General features: G+C 40.0%; 1 protein-coding gene across 1 annotated transcript in view; it reads left to right on the top strand.

Moving 5' to 3' along the window:
• Positions 1–18646, top strand: part of adgb (androglobin) — a 37684-nt gene extending 19038 nt beyond the window's left edge. The window contains exons 19-36 of the mRNA XM_022765573.1: positions 1–2; positions 1710–1824; positions 2606–2773; positions 3522–3660; positions 4083–4214; positions 6240–6333; positions 7044–7175; positions 7337–7490; positions 7811–7998; positions 8303–8469; positions 9366–9520; positions 10912–11023; positions 13321–13472; positions 14481–14636; positions 14829–14919; positions 15049–15151; positions 17702–17885; positions 18069–18646. The exon at positions 1–2 is cut by the window's left edge and continues 137 nt beyond it. Of these exons, the coding sequence (XP_022621294.1) occupies positions 1–2; positions 1710–1824; positions 2606–2773; positions 3522–3660; positions 4083–4214; positions 6240–6333; positions 7044–7175; positions 7337–7490; positions 7811–7998; positions 8303–8469; positions 9366–9520; positions 10912–11023; positions 13321–13472; positions 14481–14636; positions 14829–14919; positions 15049–15151; positions 17702–17885; positions 18069–18272 (2448 nt within the window). The 3' untranslated portion in view covers positions 18273–18646. The remainder of the gene's footprint in view (positions 3–1709; positions 1825–2605; positions 2774–3521; positions 3661–4082; positions 4215–6239; positions 6334–7043; positions 7176–7336; positions 7491–7810; positions 7999–8302; positions 8470–9365; positions 9521–10911; positions 11024–13320; positions 13473–14480; positions 14637–14828; positions 14920–15048; positions 15152–17701; positions 17886–18068) is intronic.
• The last annotated feature ends 1809 nt before the right edge of the window (positions 18647–20455 follow it).

Raw genomic sequence — 20455 nt, 5'->3', positions numbered from 1 at the left:
GGGTAGGACAGCATTGATTGTTTACTCTTCAGTCCCAGACCAAGTAGTTTTTCTACACATGCAATCATAACCTAGAAAACTGACAACTGTGTTCCAAATTAATCAAGCTTAAATCAAGGTCCCTTGAACATCATGGAAAAAACACATATCTATCAGTTACAGTAGTATGTCCTGTATGTACTGTCATTTCATACTTGAACTTTTTTATTTTTACATCTTGATATTACCATGTAATGCTAATTAAATAATGTACACTTTACCTGGCAAAGGCTTCACACGTGTCCACAGTCTAATCTAGTCTTATCAGAGGTTTACAATATCAATATTTCCATTCTATAATGCTTATCAATTATGTCAATTTTCAGGATACATTTATGTAAACAGAATGTTATCCTTTCTCACATTTCAAATTTAAACATTCACACTTACACATAATAACCCCAAATTACCCTAAACTTTAAATCCCATCAGAAGAATGTGTCATAAAAATGTAAAAATTATTTGCTCAGCACCCTTGAGATCTTTTGATGAAAGAAAGAAATATATAAGCATTTCACTGTTGTTGTGTTTTTTGCAGCTATGCAGAGATCTACTTAAAGCTATTATAAAGTTAGCAGAGGGTATCTGCCTACCTCAGATGCTCTGAAAAGCAGTAAAAAGCATCTGTCCTAGTCTCTATTAATGGGTGCTACTTGGCCTAGAAGCAGAGGGCCTAGTTTCTGGGGTCAGGTGCAGGTATGAAGCAGTGCAATTACCAGTGAGCCATAATCACACACATAGCACTCAACTTATCATGCCCATATGCCCCATAGTACACTCTCTCCAAGAGATAATAGCTGATATGTCCATGCTGTTGGGCAGCAATCATTTTTAAAACACTTACACTTTTTCTTTTTCTGTGTCGCTGTCTGCCCATCTGTATGTGGTACAGTATTTACCCTGTGTGTTTTTCATCAGTAATTCTTGAACATGTCCTATGCTCATCTTTTAATTTTGAAGAGTTATTTGTCTTTGCTCTTTTGTAAGCCTTCCTTTTCCTTTCCCTTTTCATTTGTCTCTTTTTCCTTTCTTCTCTCTGCTCTTCCTGTATTCCTCCCTTCTTTTCTCTCTCCTCCATTTGTTTCCCTTTTGTATGATCTCCTATTCTTCTACAACTCTAGCCCAGCTCTGCCTCAGTGCTCATCCATCTAGTTAGACTGTGATAGCTAAATTATGTAAAACTAATGGGGCCAAGCAAGTGGGGTTCCACTCTCTTATGTCTGACCAGGCCTTGTGAACTGAGCTTGGCACTTGGCAGAGAGGACATTAGGCTACAGCTCTTTGACTGTTTGACCCACTCACTATTACTTGACAGAAACATAGTTCCACTATAGACTAGAAAGGGATTTTATTCAGTGGAATGCGCTGTTGTTTCATGCATTTTCCATCAGTTGTCAGTCACTATTACCTACAACTGTGGAGCCACAGGGTGGTGAGTGGGAGAACACCTCTGTATTTCTCACAATTAATTTCTTGTATTTTTAACACTAAAACTAATGGTTGAATTGGTAGCACCTTATGCAGCCTTTGACAAAGAGTTGTGAATAGACCTTTTTGAGTCTCTTTAAAGGGTCACATACCAAAAAGGTTGTGAATCACAGTTTTTGAGTTATAAATAGTGTGCAGTAAACCTGGATTGTGTGTGCCTGTTTTCTCTCTCTCGCCTCCAGGCGCCATGTCTTGTCCTTCCACACAAAGGCAGCACTGGGCTACCACATCCACCTGTGCAGCAAGACACCTTTCATCTTTGGGGATGAAGAAATCATAATCTCACAACTTACCAAGGTGACCAAGGCCTAAAGTTATAAATTGACAGTGATAGTAATTCCATTAGACACTAAAACCTTTGTGAATTTAAGAGAGATTTAAGAGATGATTTTAATTTGTTTGGAGAAGCAAACACTAAACAACAATTTATTTCATTTTCACTTATCTGTGAATGTTGTTTTACAACTGAGAAGTCTACCACAGTCGCAGGAAACATTAAAAAACTTTAATTCTGCGTGTCTAAATACACACAGACCTGTCAAGATATACAGGTATATGCCCCTTCTTTCATCTGACCACCCTCTCTGCTCTTTTCTGCCACCTGCTGCTACTAGATAGATACACTTTCACATTTACATTTCTGATATAAGGGAGGATATGCATTTTGTTTCAGTTTCCCTCTACATTTCCAGGTCTCTTCCTTGCTCATTAAAAAGCAAGCAAGTGAGTGAGTTAGTGAGTTAGTGAGTGAGTGAGTGAATGAGTGAGTGAGTGAGTGAGTGAGTGAGTGAGTGAGTGAGAAATAGAGTGGTGACTAAACAAATGAAATAGAAAACACTCAGAGCATGAATATTTCTTCTCAGGACAATCCTTTAGGTTTTTTTTAAAATTTTGATTAAATCTTGATATTTTTAATCTAGATATGTGTTGGACCAAGGAATCTCTGAATACAATCTCTCCCTCTCTCGCGCTCTCTCTCTCTCCCTTAGATTTATATAGATAGATGTTGGAGCAATCGTCATCTAAATCATGGCTATATCTAATCATGATTATATATTCAGAATCTATCTTTTAACAGGAAAGTGCTCGTTTCACTGAGCAGGCCTCGTCCATTTGGAGAGCCCTGTCCAGAGTGGTGGCTTCCCTCAGTGGTGAGCAGGACCAGCTAGCAGCCAGAGGAACCCTAGAAGAGGCTCATTGTCCCCAAAACATCAATGCCACCCTGGGAAAATTGGAACACCACAAGGTAGCTTGGTTATGGTGGCACACAATTTGTACTTTAGATTCAGTGAATACCTCACATTACTTTATACTGTTGTGGCGAGAAGTGGTGGATCAAAAAAAGAATCACAGTCGAGACACAGGTGTCAAAGCGGGGAGTCTCTTTATTCACAACGGCCTACTCGCAGTCATAGACAGAGACAACAACCACAACACAGAACGAAACATGTTCTTTTATATCTCAGGTGGCTACTGTATATGTGTGTATGTGCATCCTGTTTTCCAATCTTTTGGCTTTGTCGTACTACTCTTGCCTAACTATAACCAACTAGGTTTTCCTGCCCTGCACCCAGGTCACTGTGTTCTTCCTGGCAGAACACAGTGGCCCCTTGCCAGGTCACTGTGCTCCCATTGGTCATGGCCTTGACGTTATGTTTATTCCTAATTTTCCAGATTTTCTCCCAAAACGGTCAAATTGTCTTGGCCCAATCTGTTGGCCTCCAAACCATATCTTTTGTTATTGTTATGATTGTTATTCTCCTACACTGGCTCTTGTACTCCTGTTGGCGTCCAACCAAGTGATATCAAGTCATACATCTTTGGGCCTTATAATTCTCCTACAATACCTTGGTAATTGATTGACAGTTGCTAGATCTACAAGCAGACAAATGCATGTTGCATATGTTATTCTAATATCTCTCCTCTATTTCCTGTGTGTGTGTGTGTGTGTGTGTGCGTGCGTGCGTGCGTGCGTGCGTGCGTGTGTCCAATAGGTTTTTAACTCCGCCATTTACCATATGCTGTATAAGGCTCTGGGCAGGAAGCTGACAGCAGAGGAGCAGTTTGCTGTACTGGCCCTCACTGCTGACCCTTCGCTCTTGGCCACTGGCTGCAAAGAAGACTCACCTGCATGTAGGTGCCATTTGTGTGTTTGTGAATTTTGCGTGTTGTCCATTTACATATGTTTGTGAGTGTATACGTAAAACATTTAATATTGGGCATCACTGATTTAACAGTTTTTGCCAGTTGCACAAAACTTTAAACACTATTCCTTAAACTGTACAACATCCTCATTCCCCTCTTACAGTGAGTATGACTGCTGAAGTCAGTTGATTAAAACACTGTATGACACCTACTCTACCTAAACAACTTAATCAAAGTATAGCATAAGATTTCAGTGACATAACAGTGAATCAAATTAATTTCAAAATGAGTTTATATGTTATATGTATGTTTAATATTTTTTACTGTCATTGTATGGTATTTCACAGTTGTCATAGTTTAATATTCATCCATAACTAACATTTTTCTGCTATTACTCTGCTGTTAAGTAGATACAGAGTCAAAACCTCCAGAAAACTGGAGAGACAGGCAGCCAACAGACAAGGAGGTCAAGGCAGCCACCGTTCTGCAGGCTGGATTCAGAGGGCACTTGGTGCGAGAAATCCTTAATGCCTCAAAACCTGGTAAACACATCGATACACACAAATATATTAATTCAAGTATCATGATCAGGTTTCAATCTTTCAGTTGAATTCTGTCTTTTAATTAGACGGTGTTATTAGCTTTCTTGTTTGAAGGACAGATACATCTGCAGTAATGGAGCAGGTTCAAGGGGATAAACTAAGGTTAAAAAAAAAAACATCACAATGCCTGTGTTTCATATGTAGATTATTATTTAGACACACACAAAACACCTTCTGCTTCTTACATTCACTGTTTGATTGAGCCCGATGGCATATATTGAGCCTCTGAGCAGAGGCACAAATATGTATTGATGAGACTGTCACTCTTACTAATACACCCTGACAGATGAGGGGTGGCCAAGGAGGGGATACACACACATGTCGGAAACACACACACACACACATGCACACAACATTCCTGCATCAACAGAAAAATCTCTCAATAGTGACAGCAAGTTAAGATGGTGAAGAGAAGACAAGGCTACATTGGACAGTTTGTAGGAAAGAACGAGGGAATAAATAGAGGAAGAGAGCTGAGAAGCTTCTCCTCTAAATTTATTCATCAGTCTTACTTTGGAATAATGTTTTCTTTTTGTTTCTTGTACTGTTTCAGGGCCAGTTATGCTCATGTATAGGTTGCAGATAATTTAAAAATGTTCCTCAGTTTCAGTTAAATTATTTTTGTTATACAAGTTTGTTTAGTGATAGTGGGAATTATCTCACTTTGATGGTGCACCACTGTTTGTTGATTCCAGAGGAAACGCTGGAGGTGACACATTGCCCAGACATTCTCTATTTATTGCCAGGGCCTGAAGCTAACTATGTCTTCTCTTGGCACAACACGTGACACTGTCACCCTCTGAGTATTTTGCACATATGGGAGAATGCACACCCTCATTAATGCAGCATTTGCATAAAACAATGCTGTGCTATAATGTTGATGGGTTTTTGCCTAATTTTTTATGGCTTGAAAATGTGGTTCGAGCATACCAAAGATCCAAAATATCCTAATCATTATGGAACCCATCTGCCAGCAATGCTAAAAATATTGTTGGTGGTTATGTGGCATTAGTATGGCTAATGGCTGATAAGCTTGACTTCTATGAAATAGAGCTGTCATGGTTCCCTCAAATTTTATTGATTTACTTGTCAAAAACACTTTGTGCTTTCAGAGTGGCATTTGCAGTAATGGCAAAACACCACTCATATTTTAAAACAAATTGGCTTTTTTTTTTTTTTTTTGATGCCAACTTGCTCAGTACATTTGTGTTTATACCATGGTACATTGTGGTATAAACTATCACTGCTTACCCCACATTTCTTTATATCTCTCTTTATGTTCTCCTTCCCCTCTTGCCTGTCTGCCTCTTGTTCTGTCTGTCTGTTGCCTCTCTTTGGTAACCATCTTTTAGTTATAAAGATGATGGGAGATCTCACCTCTCAATAGCTACGCTTGGCGACTCTAATGGCTGCATCAATTTGGAAAAGTGACCATTTGAAAAGAGAGAGCTGAGGAAAAGGATGGAGGGTTGGACGGGGGATGTGAGGACATCTATGCCACGTGGCAGATGTGAAAACATCTATCACTCAGTTGTCTGTTCAGTGTTTCTCTTAGTTATATGCACAAACACACACTTAGACACACACACATGCCCATGCCACATAGTACTACATCTTTTTATCAACGCGTCATTTCTGTCAGAGTGGTTACCTGTCCTGTGAGATGAGTGTGAAAGTTAATGTCTAGCTGTGAGTAATCTCCTCCTATCCCCTCTTACTGAATGAGGCAAAAATGCATTTTGCAGTTTCTCTTTCCTACCCTGAACTAGGTCAGCTACAACAATTTTATTGTGTGTTTGACATCAACATGGATTGTGCTTCATCATCTTTAATGGTGGTTATTTTTCTGCGTGTGTGTGTGTGTGTGTGTGTGTGTGTGTGTGTGTGTGTGTGTGTGTGTGTGTGTGTGTGTGTGTGTGTGTGTGTGTGTGTGTGTGTGTGTGTGTGTGTGCTCATGTCATCCAGGCACGAAGGAGAATCTCAGTGCATCTAAGATCCTTTCAGACATGTGGCCGAAGGTTGAATCAGATGCAGACAAAAATGCTGTCTTTTTGCTACGGTAAATGAAGGATATATTTTGCACAAATACATGATTGCAATGACTCTTAGTAATAAAAATGTATTAATCTTGTATGCTTACTCTACGCACCTTAATGTAGCACAAATTCATTCACACAAAAGTCATTATCTGAGAGAATATGAAGGCATTTCTACCCCAGTCCTGTGCCAGTGCTGTGTACATTGTATGCCATCCGTTTAGCCTCTCTGTTGCACCGCATGCCCAGAATATGCTCCCTCTCCTGGTTGTGGCGGCCTGTGGCGGCCAGGCAGGGAGCATTTTCCACATTGTGTTCCATCTTTTCCCAGTGGTACCATCTGCTGTTTATCCTCTCCTTGTTCCAATCGGCTAGCAGCGTCTGCCGAATGACCCGCTGCCTGGGGAAGTATGTGTGCGCATGAGCGTTCAGAGCTCGGTCAATGTGTGCATGGAGGGTAGGGTGGGGGTTTGCTGGGTGTTGTGAGCCTTTGAGCATGTGTTTTTCTTAACTGACAGAAACATCCACTTCAACCAAAGTTCGTGCTGAGATGTGAACTACTTTCCTTCAATCTGTTTTTTCCACTGGATTTAATTCATACTCAGAGTTATGTTTTCTCCAAGAAGTTTGTGTAAATTATTTCTGAGCATAAATTTTATCATGGTCTTTTCACTGTATATGTGGTCTTAGTACTGAATTTAAAGAGCTCTCCCCTTCTGTGTTTCCTGCACAGGTATATTATTGACCACTCTGAGAGGAAAGCGGAGCTCTATGCCTGTCAGCAGGATGACTGGACCAAAACCGCCTTCGCTGATTACTCTGTCTCTCTTCAAGATACAGCCAACTCCTGGGTCTTGGTCTTTAGGTTAGAGAACATTATAACTTAAAGGTTAGGTTTGTCAATGAAAGAGAATTCCCAAGTTGTCTTGAAATATCTGAGTGAATTCAGGTGTAAATGACTGATGCACTGCATTTCAGAATCTCAAACAAATCTTGTTGTTTACTTTGTTTTTGTTATATGTGAAGAGAGGTATTCCTGGTTCCTCAGGAGATGCTGTTGGTACCAAAGGTCTACTCCCCAATCCCTAATTGTCTGTTGCACGTCATAAATAACGACACAGGAGAGGAGCTGAACATGGTCTTCAACAAACTAGCAACCCATGTCTATCAACCCAACAAGGTCTGTGAATGCTACCAATCCTTGTACTTCAAGCTTTCATGTACATGACATTTCTTTTGTAATTTTGGAATATTACCATATTCATAGTTTTACTACCACCATGATAAATCACTCAACATCAGGAATAGTTCCTGCCTGACTTAATCAGTCATTGGCTACAGACTTGTTTGGCGACCAGTTGTGATTTACTGATGTAATACTGTTGAGAACATTTCTGGTTTTATACATGAAATAAATCCTAAAAGAGAGAACTATTTTACACACTACCTCTAAAAATATTTCGATTTCATAATTAAACCTCTCTGTGTCTCGTATTCCAGCTTGGCTATACCTTTGTAGCAGAGGCTGTCACACCTGAATCACCCCCTGTTGGTGCCAAGTGGCAGATGCGCTTGATTGGCTCAAGGGAACCCCTTCCAAAACTGTCCCGTGAGGCTCCACACAGCACGTTTTCAGTGAAGGAATTCCGGGATTATTATATCCCCAGTGACAAAAACGTCATATGTCGGTATGTCGGGGTATATAAAGTATTTACCTGAAAGGTTAAGTAGAATCATCATCATAGGATTTATATTAAAATTTGTTGTTGCCGAGGGTGTATCATAAAACAAATGCTGTCCAGTAGCTCTCACTTATTCTTTCTTACACTACAGTACGTGATCTGTGATGTTTTATTATTAGAAACAAGGTGTGACAATAATAATTGAACACAACGGATATCCCCTCAACAAAGCTGTTGAAAAAGCCCCCTCAACATTGAGGATGCTTTGACAGACTTATGGTACCCACAGTCATTTGAAATTTTCCCATAGTTACTCTGTGCAGGTGACAACAGACGTCCTAGGAACAATTCAGTTTCAGACTTCCAAGCCAGATGTACTGATACATCTGTCCATTCTGGACCAGGAGAAAGAGGTGGCTGGCAGCACGGGGAAAGGCCATGTGATAATTCCTGTGTTCTGCTTCCTGGCCAACAAAGGTGAGCAGCTATTAAGTTTAGTAATTGAAGTAACTGTTTAATGAATCTGTGTGTCATGATGTTATATGTACAGTATTTATTTTTATCTGTGATAATTAACACTAATGAATATTTCAACTAACATATTGAAGCAGTGTAACTCTTTCACTGTTTTACTATTCTCAAATTCACTCAACACTAATTTTGCTTAAATTCTACAGCCCAGTTTAATCTTAAATATTGAGTATCATAGTCATCAGGCACAGTTTCTTGGGATGGATCACCTTATTCATGTTGGTGCACAATCACACAATGTGTTCATTTGGCTTTGGAGCTTACTTGCGGCTTTGAAAGAATTCCTCTAAAAGGCAAAATGATAATTAATTAATTAATTACTTAAACTGAGCAAAAGCTGCTCAGTTCAAAGGGAACTGTGAACTGAGCAGGGAAGAACTGAACAACCGTTCATTAGTTCGCTGGGAGTTCACAAGAAGATTACCCATCAGTCATTGCGACTCGGCTGGTGCGCCAAAAACGACAATGGACAACATCTTGTAAATCAGTCAAATCACATTTATTACATACATTTAAATAGAATAAGTTTTGTAATGGTATCGGTTTTTGTTTCAATATATATGCAGTATTCAATCATTTATTTCAGTAGTGTAAAATGTCCACAGTAGCAGCAACACGTATCCGAGGTGTTTATGTTACCAGGGTGACGCACGGAGGAAGGAGGATGTCTGCGTTGGTGACATTGCAGGGTGTTCCGAACGAAGGAATTTTGTCAAGGGAAGTTCCCTTAACTGATATTCCCTGAGCAGGGAGTACTGTTAATGTACAACGGAATGCAACCAAGGACACATCTGTCTTTTCTCAGACATGACCCTCGTTTAATATCTCTCTTTCTGTTACAGCCCACACAGATGAGAAGAACCAGAGCCAGAAGGGATGCCCCACTCAGGACAAGGGAGTCAAGGTGGTAGACACTCCTCAACTGACAGCTGGTGGGAAATCAGACGAAGAGTCTCTCATCACAGAGACTATGGTATCACTGACAACTATCTGCGTGGTATCTGCTATTACTCAAACACTGTACTGATCTCACTTGCACACGCACACAAGCGCACATCTCACTTTCCCTCTCTGTCTTTCTCACCCACTTGCTTGCTGCCTGTGTTCATATCAATTTTTCACTGCCAGATACAGATAACGCCTTACTTGCAGGCATGCACATACACACACATACACATGAACTTACAGACACCCACATTCTCACTCAGGCAAAATTTGCAAGAGGAGAGCAGCATAACTGGAGGGGTGGTTTTGTTGTTACTGTCTAACTTGTCAAGGAGCAGTGATTTATGCATGATTTATGAGTCACTGTATTGTCTGAAGGCCCTATATCTAACAGACCTGTTGTCATTTGTTCGTTTATTTACTGTGATAACTGTCAGTGATACTGGTGATACATGTGGACAACTACCAATCATTTCAATGTTCCCTGAACAACTACTTACACCTCATGAATAACTACAATTAATTTGATATTTACAGTAGTGAAAAGAGCCTTTTAACACTTCTAAAACTTTTTTGCAGCAGACTAAAACATTTGGTTTGGAAACATCAAGCACATGTTACAAAAACTGTACTTTTTAGTCTCGTCTATGAAGTAACACAACACTGTAGTGGCATCAATAGTAATGAGACAGATCATGTCAGATCCCACAGATCAGCAACAAGCCAGAATAAACAGCTATTGATCAGGACAAAGAACATTGATCAAGACTTAGAGCAAAGGGTCAGTGATTAAGGCGCTGGTCTGCGCCGCAGGGACACACACCAGACATATCGATGCTCAGTAATGGTGGATTGATGATGAAGGCTCCTATAGTGTAACGTGTTTGGGACTTAAACACACATGTAAACACATGAAAAACAAACAATACAAAATAGCACAATAAAGTTTCTGTAAAATACATTTATTATATTCTATTAAAACTATAAACATTAACATTGGACAAAAATAAAACTGTTATATTTTGATATTTTTGGTTTTTTTTAGCATATGTCCTGCTCTATTAGTTTGAGTCCCACCTTGGAATATTGTCTAAATTCTGTCTTTTCTGTTCAGTGTGATGAATGTACCACCTCTGGTGTAGTCTTGGCTAACGAGCCCTCTGCCCCTTCTCTCCCTTTGTGCCAAGCATATGCTTCTGTCAAATAGAGCAGAAAACAGCAAAAATGAAATGTGATGTTCTTCTTTAAGATCTTAAGCGTCATCAGCATTAGTGCAGTTTACAGCTGCATGTTCACAAAATAACATGCATCTTATCTTTGAGTTTTCAGTGTTGTATGCCATATGTTATGCTGTATATGTGTTTTTTGATATATCTGTATATGAAGTTGTGTGTAAACTGTGATGAGGACGTTACACTGATGTGGCTTGTCTGTGTTCCACAGGGTCATAAGTATATGGTGCAGGCAGAGGTGCTTTATAAGAGCTGGGATTTGGATGAATCTCAGTTGGCTTTTGTCCATATGCTCAGAGACTTGGAGAAGCATGAAATGAGAGGTAAATACTTAAGACAATCACAAATGCCACATCAAGCAGTCAACCACATTTGTTTTGTTAATTTAGTAAAATGACATGGATGTTGATTTGAAAATCAAAATGAAAGTCTACTTACGCATTATTCATGGTTCAGTTAGACCCAAAAATCCCTACAATCAGTCATGAAGCAATTTCATTTTTATTATTTCATTCAAAAGTTTTCATCTTTTGAGCCTGAATGGTTTTTCTAATATGCCCTTCATGTTTGTTTTTGCACTGCTTATTTTTGTGTTCAGTGTGAAATGTGTCAGATACTCTGTAGGCAGTGTCAGGGGCCAAGGCAGACACTGTTTGTTCTTTGCTTACGCTAGCCAGGGGCCTGTAATCACAAGCCTAATGAAAGCCAAATGAATACAGCTGCTTTCGCAGATCACGCAGTGTGATTTCTTGTGCCCACTGGTCGTTGGCTCAGGCAATAATCCTGTCCTCTGCCACCAACTCTACTCCTCTGCCTTTAATCGCGCTGCAAAAATTGGATCGATTTGAAAAATCAGGGCTTTGAAATTTGCAGGAGCTTCTTTAAAATTCTGAGGTGATGAATTAATTGTGACATTGGGTGGATGTTGGTGTGAAAAAAGGTGCTGCATGGATGACAATTTGCATGATTGCCTCAAGACAAATGCCAGCTTGCGGTCGCTGAATTCATACTCTCTTTTCTATTTTTCCCCTGACAATGGTCCTCGTATTTACCCATTCCGTTTGCATGGCATGAAATCTACAGATGATATGTGTGCGCGTGTGATATGTGTATCTTTGTGTGGGAGTTGCTCCTAAATTAACAAGCCAGATATCTAGATATCAGATGCATTTTGACTACAGAAAAATATGAATCATTGAAATTATTGCTGTAATGGCTGTGTGTGAGATGAACAGTATTGCTTAGATATGCTGTGTGTTCATCTAGTCATTTTCTTTTTCTAGATGTACTGTATGTTAGCATGTTAAGGTTTTTGCCAATGCATGCTCAGGTTTGTCCATGTTTGTACGTGTTAGCCAATGTCCACATGTATCTCCAGTGGCTTCCCAATGAGCTTGTGAAAGTGGGTCAATGGGAAGTCAAATGAAGTTGGCTCTTGCCCCCTGGTGCCCTGGGAAATATCTCAGCAGGAAAGTGAATTAATTTCACCCAGTTTAACTCTGTCTCAGTGGTGAGGCTGTGCCCTTGATCATGCTCTGTACATGCTACATGGATGTGCACGCACTGCATGCCACGACAAGCTTTGAAACCTCTTTAACAAGCAGTTTAACAAGCTGCAGTCAGAATACTGTACTGTGCATGTTTAATGCTTGTATATCTATGCATCTCTGCTTTAAACCCCAGTATATGCTGTTAAAACCAGTTGGCTGTCAGCAGTAGCTGCACATGCGGTTCTGCTAGTAGTTTTCATTCTCTGCTCAAGCTACATTATTTTCTTTACTCTGCCAATAAGAGACCACATTTTTAGTACCCAAACAAGGATGCTTTAAAACTTTCAGTGAGCAAAATCTTTTTCAGTACATTATACTATTTACAATTCTTAGTTTGTCCAGCTGAAAATCAGTTTTCAATCTTATCTTCAAATTACAAAAAGACAGATTGATATTTAGATCCAACTTGAAGATTGAATTTCTGTATGACTTGAGATAAGAGTAACTCAATGAGTGTGCACAAAAGCTGTTCAGGCAGAATGACAGTGTCGGCTAAATGATGGATTATTATGCCTTTCTGTATGAGAGAAGTGAGTATGAAGCTGATGCTTGATTTAAGCATGGGATTGTGCTCATTTTATCTATGAAGTACAACAGTGCCATCTAGCACACAAGCAACCATACAACACATGCAGTGTTTGCCCACGCTGTCACACTCCTATTTCAGATGAGCTTTACTTGTGTTTAGTAGAATGTGAACAGCTGAGTTCATTCTTAAGATCACTAATGGACGTGGTATGAATTGAACAAGGACACATTATAATTAAATTAATCAAAACATGTCAAACATTTGACTAAGAAATGTTAACATACTTTATTTGTTTTGCACAGATAGGGTATGTTTACACACTCTTATATGCCACTTTCAGGAATTCATTCTTCCCATATTCTACAGTTTAGGTTCAGGTTACTTTATTTACAGTTACTCACTATAATGTTAAAAGTGTACACTATATGTTTGTCAAAGTCATTTTGTCAACTTCAGAATATCAAGGCTGAACATTTTAATGTTTCAAATCCTTTTTTACAATAGAATATTTATAATAATAGTCATGTTTTACATTACATAGTATGCAATCTGGAGAACCTGAAGCGTTCATCTGACACACCGAGCCATGATGGGCACAATTCTGACACACCCAAAACCAATCGCAAAGGCGAAGGAGACAAGGAGAAGGGGAAGCCAGCTGCCATGTCCAAATCTGGCTCCAGGCAGGAAACGGTAACGCATCACCACAACACTGTGACACACAACAACAAAACACCACAACATTATTCTACTGCAAATTAGGACCAGCATCATGCAAACATATTTCTAATCCATGAACTCAAGAATGAGTTGTTGAATAATAAGTGTTTACGTTTCATTACTTTTACTGAATTGGATATTCTTATTGGCAATGATGCATAAGAAAACCATTCATTAGAAGAGTTATAGCAAGGTCAAATTCAAGAGACAATATGCACTCACGCCCACACACTGCTTTTGTATTCTTAACATAAGTACATACTTTTTCACAGTGTATTTTCCACAGTATTCTATGTTAAGACAAAGAAGGTTACAGTTGGGTGTACAGGGTGTTGAAGCACTTCAGTGGAGTGCATACTTAACTCCTTTTCACAGATTCCTGTCTAAACCATACATAATGAGGTAACACTGAAATGCTAACAAAAAGAGACTGACATCAACAAAATCCCACAACTGACCTGTGTGTATTTATACTGAGTAAGAGACACTATAATCTCATGTCCGTGATTCTCAGTATAATGGTCTTGGTTTAGTATTCAAAACCATACCTCCTTTTATTCTCTTTATTCTCTCTTACTCTACATATCAAATCCTAAACACAATGAAATTTGAAAGGCACATTTTCAGAATACTGGTCCCCTTCAACGAATGTCCATTTCGAACCTTTCTTCAGCATTGGCAGCACAACATTGGTGAAGGTTGAGGACATAATAATCTCTGAATAAATGAACTAAAATGATCTATCACTTACAATAAAGACAAGACAGCTGAACAGAACATATAATTCTGGGTGACTGGCTGGCTGGCTGTGTACCAGACTGTCTGAGTTGCTCATTGAAAGAGACACACTCATAATACGTTGTTGTACGGTGACCTTCAGATGTGGATGTTGGTGTGTGTATGTGAGTATGTACGTTATGGTCTTTGTTTTGTTTTTGTCTCTGTGTCCTTCTTGGCCTGTGTGTGTATACGTTTGTGCAGAGCCTTGACCTGACTAAGCCGCACTGGACTCTGCGTGTGGTCAGTGACAAGAGTAAAGCAGAGAGCATCGGGGTGAAGAAAGACAGAGAGAGAATGGAGCAGATTAAATCCATTAAGAAAGCTTGGGAAATGGTTGAGCCAGGCCGCTGTGCCAAGGTAACCCAGAAACTGACTTTGTTGTGGTAATGTGATCTAATTACTTACCAGTTGGAGTCCTTTTCATTAAGTTTTTCCAATATATTGTATCTCCTGTAAAAATGTGAAAGGTATGATTTGGAAAAATTTGTCTTAATATGGGCCTTGTCTTTATTCAAACACCACAGACCGAATGTTTTGCTTTATTTTTAGGCTTTACAGTCTCGTCTCCAGTTTCTCAACCAAGTCCAACATCCAGCAAGTGATGAAGCCACTACAGATGATGCAGAAAGCAGTGAGCCCGGTACAATACTCACACATGTACTACATATATATATATATATGTGTGTGTATATGTATCTGGCACTTTCCATTCCATTATGTGTGAAAAACAGTATGGTAATGAGGCCTTTTGTAATTGGTTATTTTACAGCTGCTTCCAGATCTGATCCTAACACCTCTCTCAGTCCATCTAATCAAAAGTTGACTGATACCTCCGCCACCTATCCTCACATGGACTACATGCCCTTCATCAGGTGCTCTGTAGCTCTTGCAACCTTCCTTTCTCTCTTTCTTTTCTTCTTTTTTTCTATTTCATTCCTTTCTTTATTTGGACATGCGTATAAAGGTAGAATGATGATGAGAGCAGGCGTAGCCATCACAAGTCCGTCACATAACTATACATTGCCGAATTCTCAGTTTCGGTTTGTTGTGCCACCGTGGCTGCTTACGGTTCAGCCTGTTCCAACAGACAAATTAATTTCTGTGCTTAGAGGGCAGAGATGGATAATAATACATAAACAGCCAAGACAGGCTCATCATCTCATTGTATTTTTCTCACAGGCAATTTCTTTTTTTTTCCTGTCGAAGTCCTGTGGGTAATATGCATTGTGCGGTCCAGTTGCCTAATGTAGCTGTTGAATCACTCAGCTTTTTTAGCTTTGTGAGGCTAAATTTAAGCCTTAGCTAAAAGGCCTGACTGCACTACACTAGGGTTTTTTTTTGTGCATGCATGTGTCTGTGTGCACGAGTGTATATGTTCACTATGCATGTTCCTATGTTTGTAAACATACCACCATCCTTATCCTTATCAGCAGATTCAGGTTTAGGCAGTATCTATGATGGACGTTGCTAGCGATTTCCTGTGTTTGTGACATTTGCTCCCATTGGTGCTGTGAACAGCAGTGTTACAAGGCTATACACTTTCCCTGGCCTGAAAGGGCAATGCATGGACTCCAGAGGATAGTGATGTATGTAATATAGAGACATTGTGTGCGTATATGTGGCTATGTGGAGAAGAAGCTAAACAAAAAGAAAAAAATAAATAGATATCCACATCTAGGTCAAATATTGTCCATCCACACCCTCTAGAACAAATCTAACAAATGTACACCAGTGGGATGTTTTTTAAGTAAGGTACAGTCAATTCTTATCCTTAATATCTTAAGGTTTGAGCAACTATATCACTCCAGGTTGTGTGAAATCATAAACAAGCAGCTGTCAATATTGACATCTCATGATGCCTGATACTTTGTTTAGGTGAGTGTATAGAATGTTAGGGTGGTGTTGGGGTTAGGGTGTCCTGCTTCTTGACTGATTTTATCATTAGTAGCCATACAGCCAAATGCATGACAACCATGAGATGGAAATACAACAGCTCCACTATATAACTGGACCCCACTAAGTAATGTTACTCAGAGTTGGACGGCTACTTAACAGTGAAAAATGTTTAACAGGACAAAGAATATTCATCAATTTCATGAACATGAATGCACAATTAGTGTCACAAGCAGCTTTCTGAGTTTTCAGCTTGTCAGCATGTTCAGTGTCAGCTTTTGACTTTTGTCAGTGAGTGTTCAGAAGGGAAGAGTCTCCCTCCATAGAGTGTCCCATTACTCTCCCTCCCTCCATCTATCCTCCTGTCCGTCCCTCTCCATGATAAATGAGATGATATTTGGGTCTGTTAATTAGAGAGCTATTTCAGGACCCCAATGAGCTCGTCGCTCCAATGAGATGTGCCCCTATCCCATCACCTCTCCATCCTTTCCTGCTGTGGGTATTCGTGTTTGTGCGTGTGTGTGTGCCTGCACGTGCATCCGTGTCCAGCTGCTAATGGTTGCTGACACTATGGCCTGCATTTCAAGCCGAGAGAGAGATCCTGAGGACTAGTCTATTAGGGGAGTCTGATTAGTCTGCAAGACACCTCTCTCTCACAAAGGCGCACCACCGGGCACATCACAGATTCACACTCATGCGTGCCATCTTTATAGCATTTGCACACACATTGTTACACACAGTGAAAGAGGTTTAACAGGGCAATGTTCATTAACCAAATGAACTCCATCGTCACCTCCACTGGCCTCCCCTCTTCATTAAGGTCAGCTTACAGGAAATAGACAGCCACATTTAGCACTGGTAATCTCCAATTGAATCCCTCCCTCCAAGTGTGTGTGCGTGTGCGTGTGCGTGTGTGTGTGTGTGTATTTCTCTCTCAACCAAGGACACACACATGTTGACTGACTAACTACGTCATACATACAGCTTGTTTCTGTCTTTTTCCATCTTCTGCTGCTTCTGTCTGTCTTTGCATGCACATAGACACAAATAAATTACATTTTAGTTACACAATCAAATATTAACAGAGAAATACCCGAATATGGTGGGTATAACAAAAACCGAATAGATTTCACAGATATAAATCTGGATATATAATTTGGGATACGAGATAAGGCATGGGACTATGTGTTTATCATTTCCTCTGCCTGTCTCGACATTTATCTGCCACATTTCCATTTCTATTTGCTCTGCCTGTGTCAATATTGTCGGTTGTCCCATCTCACAAAATAGCCTCTAAAATCTGCAACCCGGTGGAATTTGATGAGATGTAAAATATTTTCAGATGACAATATGATCCTCAAAATATTCCTTTCAAAATTTGATAGACCATATGCAACTGCACAATACAGTGTTCACCATAAATAAATAACTACATAAACATTCTGGTTAGAGACTATATTGAAAAGTTAAAAGGTGTAAATTATGGTATGCATATACGCATTGTATCAAGTCCTTGTGTATGCCCGTAGACGCCAAAAAGATATTCCGGTGCTGATGGACTCGCAGATAGAGGAGATCCAGCAGAGGGAGCGCTTAGAAAAGATCCAGACCTACCGTTTGGTCCGAGAAAATGTGCTGGAGCACCAGAAACAGCAGGAGCTCAACAGGAAGGAGCTAATGAGACGCCAGCTGGAGATGTATGAGAACATGCAGGTCAGTCATAACAGAAAAAGAAGTACGTGATTGGTGAAATTGTCTGGAGAAGATTAGACAGCAATAATAAGAGGCTTTGGTTATCACAATGAAATAGAGAGTGTCTTTTTGTCAGCTATCTCTCCCTCTGGTTAGACATGATTCTGCAACTTCTTTCCCTTTGCCTCTCTGTCTTGTCTCCAGGCAGCCTTGGGGCAGCGCTGTAAGAAATTTCTCGATGCTTGCGAGGCATTTAGTAGCCGTCAGATGGCGGCCGTGAAGAAGGAACAAGAAGAGAAACAAGCTCTGGAGGAGGCCCAGCAGGCAGTTCTAGAAAAAACAACCCCCACCTCTGCTGCCACCCAGCAGCCTCACAAACCTGCCAAGAGTGCTGGCAAGAAAAAGTGATGGTCATTGGCACCAACTTCCAGTCTCAGTTCTCCTCTCAGACACCTCTCAACAAGTCTGCTTGAACACTGAAGGATCTTTGTTTAATCACAACCTTGTGGCGTGTACTTGATGAAACAACACGTGGACGAAAACATTATTACGACACCTAATTCAAAGCTGTGCGTGCTTTTCTCTCTTTCTTGTCTTTTCAATCCTTATGGAAGTAAGGACTCCAAACAGTTAGTTTGTTAATGTGTTTAATGTTTTTTTTTCATTTTTTACCTATGTTCATACTTTCACAATTTGTATACTGTATTCCATACAATATGTAATCATTATTCTTATAGCACACACCTATATCTTTCATCTGTCATCCAAAACCTTTATTAACAGAGCCACTGTTCACATACAACCTTCTTCATTAAATTCTAAATGACAAAATGGCTGTTACTGGTAAATCCACTTTCTCTCTCATTGCATGAATGTCACGTCATCTCACTTGCAATGTATGGCTTTGACTTTTTGATGCCCGGGATGCCTGATTGTATTCTGCAAATCTTTTGTTTTCTTGAAGGTCACTGTATTGACTGTATGACCCAAGGCCTGCTGGATGCAGGCAACCTCCCACAAGCTGAGTGGTACTGATTGATTGGGTGATTGATATATTCTTGCCGATAGAAGACCACCACCATAGAAGAGTTAATTTGTACAAGACCAAGACAAAATAGATTGTATGAAAAATGCAACATAGATGCGTGGCTGGTCTTTACAACAACATGGCAACTCTCAATTACTATAATCCTCAAGGTTGAAGTGACTGTAACAGATGGTTAGAGTTTCATATGTATAAGACCGGTGATCAGTCTGTTCTGTTTTTTTTCAAGTGAATTTGATGTGGTAAAGTAAATGCCCTTTATCTTAGCTTAGTATTTGGAGTGCATCTAGTTGGCCTCCATCCCGCAGAGAGAGTCAGCTGATCAGCTGAGGAATGGAAAGCTAAATTGGAAATGAAAGGGAAGAGGGTGCCATCTAGTGGCTGTGGACATTAATAAATTCTCATTACTACGCCTGCACCAGGCTGTTTTCAAGGTTGACAATAATGAATAGTTCAATTTTGTGCTGCTGCATGAAGGAAATTATCTTTATGCTGTGTGTGTGCATGTGTTAGAGTGTGTGGATGTGCGTGTGTGCTCAAGATAGCAGGATGAAAAGAATTATTTGTGCCTGCTTGAATGTATGTGCATGTGCAAAGTCATCCTGCAGTAATCTGCTCCTGCTCTAAAGCTTTTGTGCCCATTGCTAACGATTCCTTTTATTAAAATTCCTCTATGTAGGAAATTTACATCTGTCGTAATGATATTGGACCTAAATAAGAAACATACAACATATGAATAAGAACTTACTGGTGTAGACAGAAGCAAACTTTAACATTAATTGCTTTATGTGTTTAATATATATGTATCTGCCCAGTGTTCCACTCTACACACATACTTCAAACACTGTCTGCATGTGTGCATTGCTCAGTGTTTTCTCTGCTCATAAAAGTGTGTTTCTGTGTTGTGTGTGTACTTCGCGCTGCGTTTTATGTGTCTGTTCAGTCTGTCAGGCCTCATCTAGCCAGCCACTATTTCTGCTCTTGTAGCTGCATGACAGAGCTAATCCTGAAAGCCTTGTTCCTGGCACAGAACATTCCCTCTTGTCTCTGCGCTGTTCCCTCTCGCCCAATTCATTCCTTGGTTTCTAAAACATCAGCTGTTATTTGCTGGTTTCTGTACACCTAAAGCCTCCCTCCCTCTCTCCTCCTCCTCCCTCCCCAGTGTGCATGAGGTATAGTGGTTGGGTGAATGTGTGCCATTCCAGTCTGTTGTTAGAGAGAGAGATCACCCGACACTGTAATTGGCGGTGATGTGTGTGTATTAACGGAGAGGCTGCTTGTTAATTGGCAGCTGTTTGCCGGTGGTTTGATGCAAATGTGTTGTGAGCGACAGAAGAACTCTGGTGTAACCTTGAAAACGGGAACAGTCGGCAATTGTGTGCGTGTGTGTGTGTGTCTGCATGTGCGCATTTGAGTTTCCCACAAGTAATAAGAAAATATTTGATTCTTAAATGGACCCACATAGTGAGAGATGATGAAATTAAGTGAAACTAGATACACATTTCCCGAGTGGTGTGGAGGCTGTGGTGGCTCTTTAATTCCCTTT

The sequence above is a fragment of the Seriola dumerili genome, unplaced genomic scaffold, assembly GCF_002260705.1.
Source record: "Seriola dumerili isolate Sdu_G_001 unplaced genomic scaffold, Sdu_1.0 BDQW01000025.1, whole genome shotgun sequence".
NCBI lineage: Eukaryota > Metazoa > Chordata > Actinopteri > Carangiformes > Carangidae > Seriola > Seriola dumerili.
The sequence above is the reverse complement of the archived record's forward strand: the minus strand, read 5'-3'. Positions and strand labels throughout refer to the sequence as shown.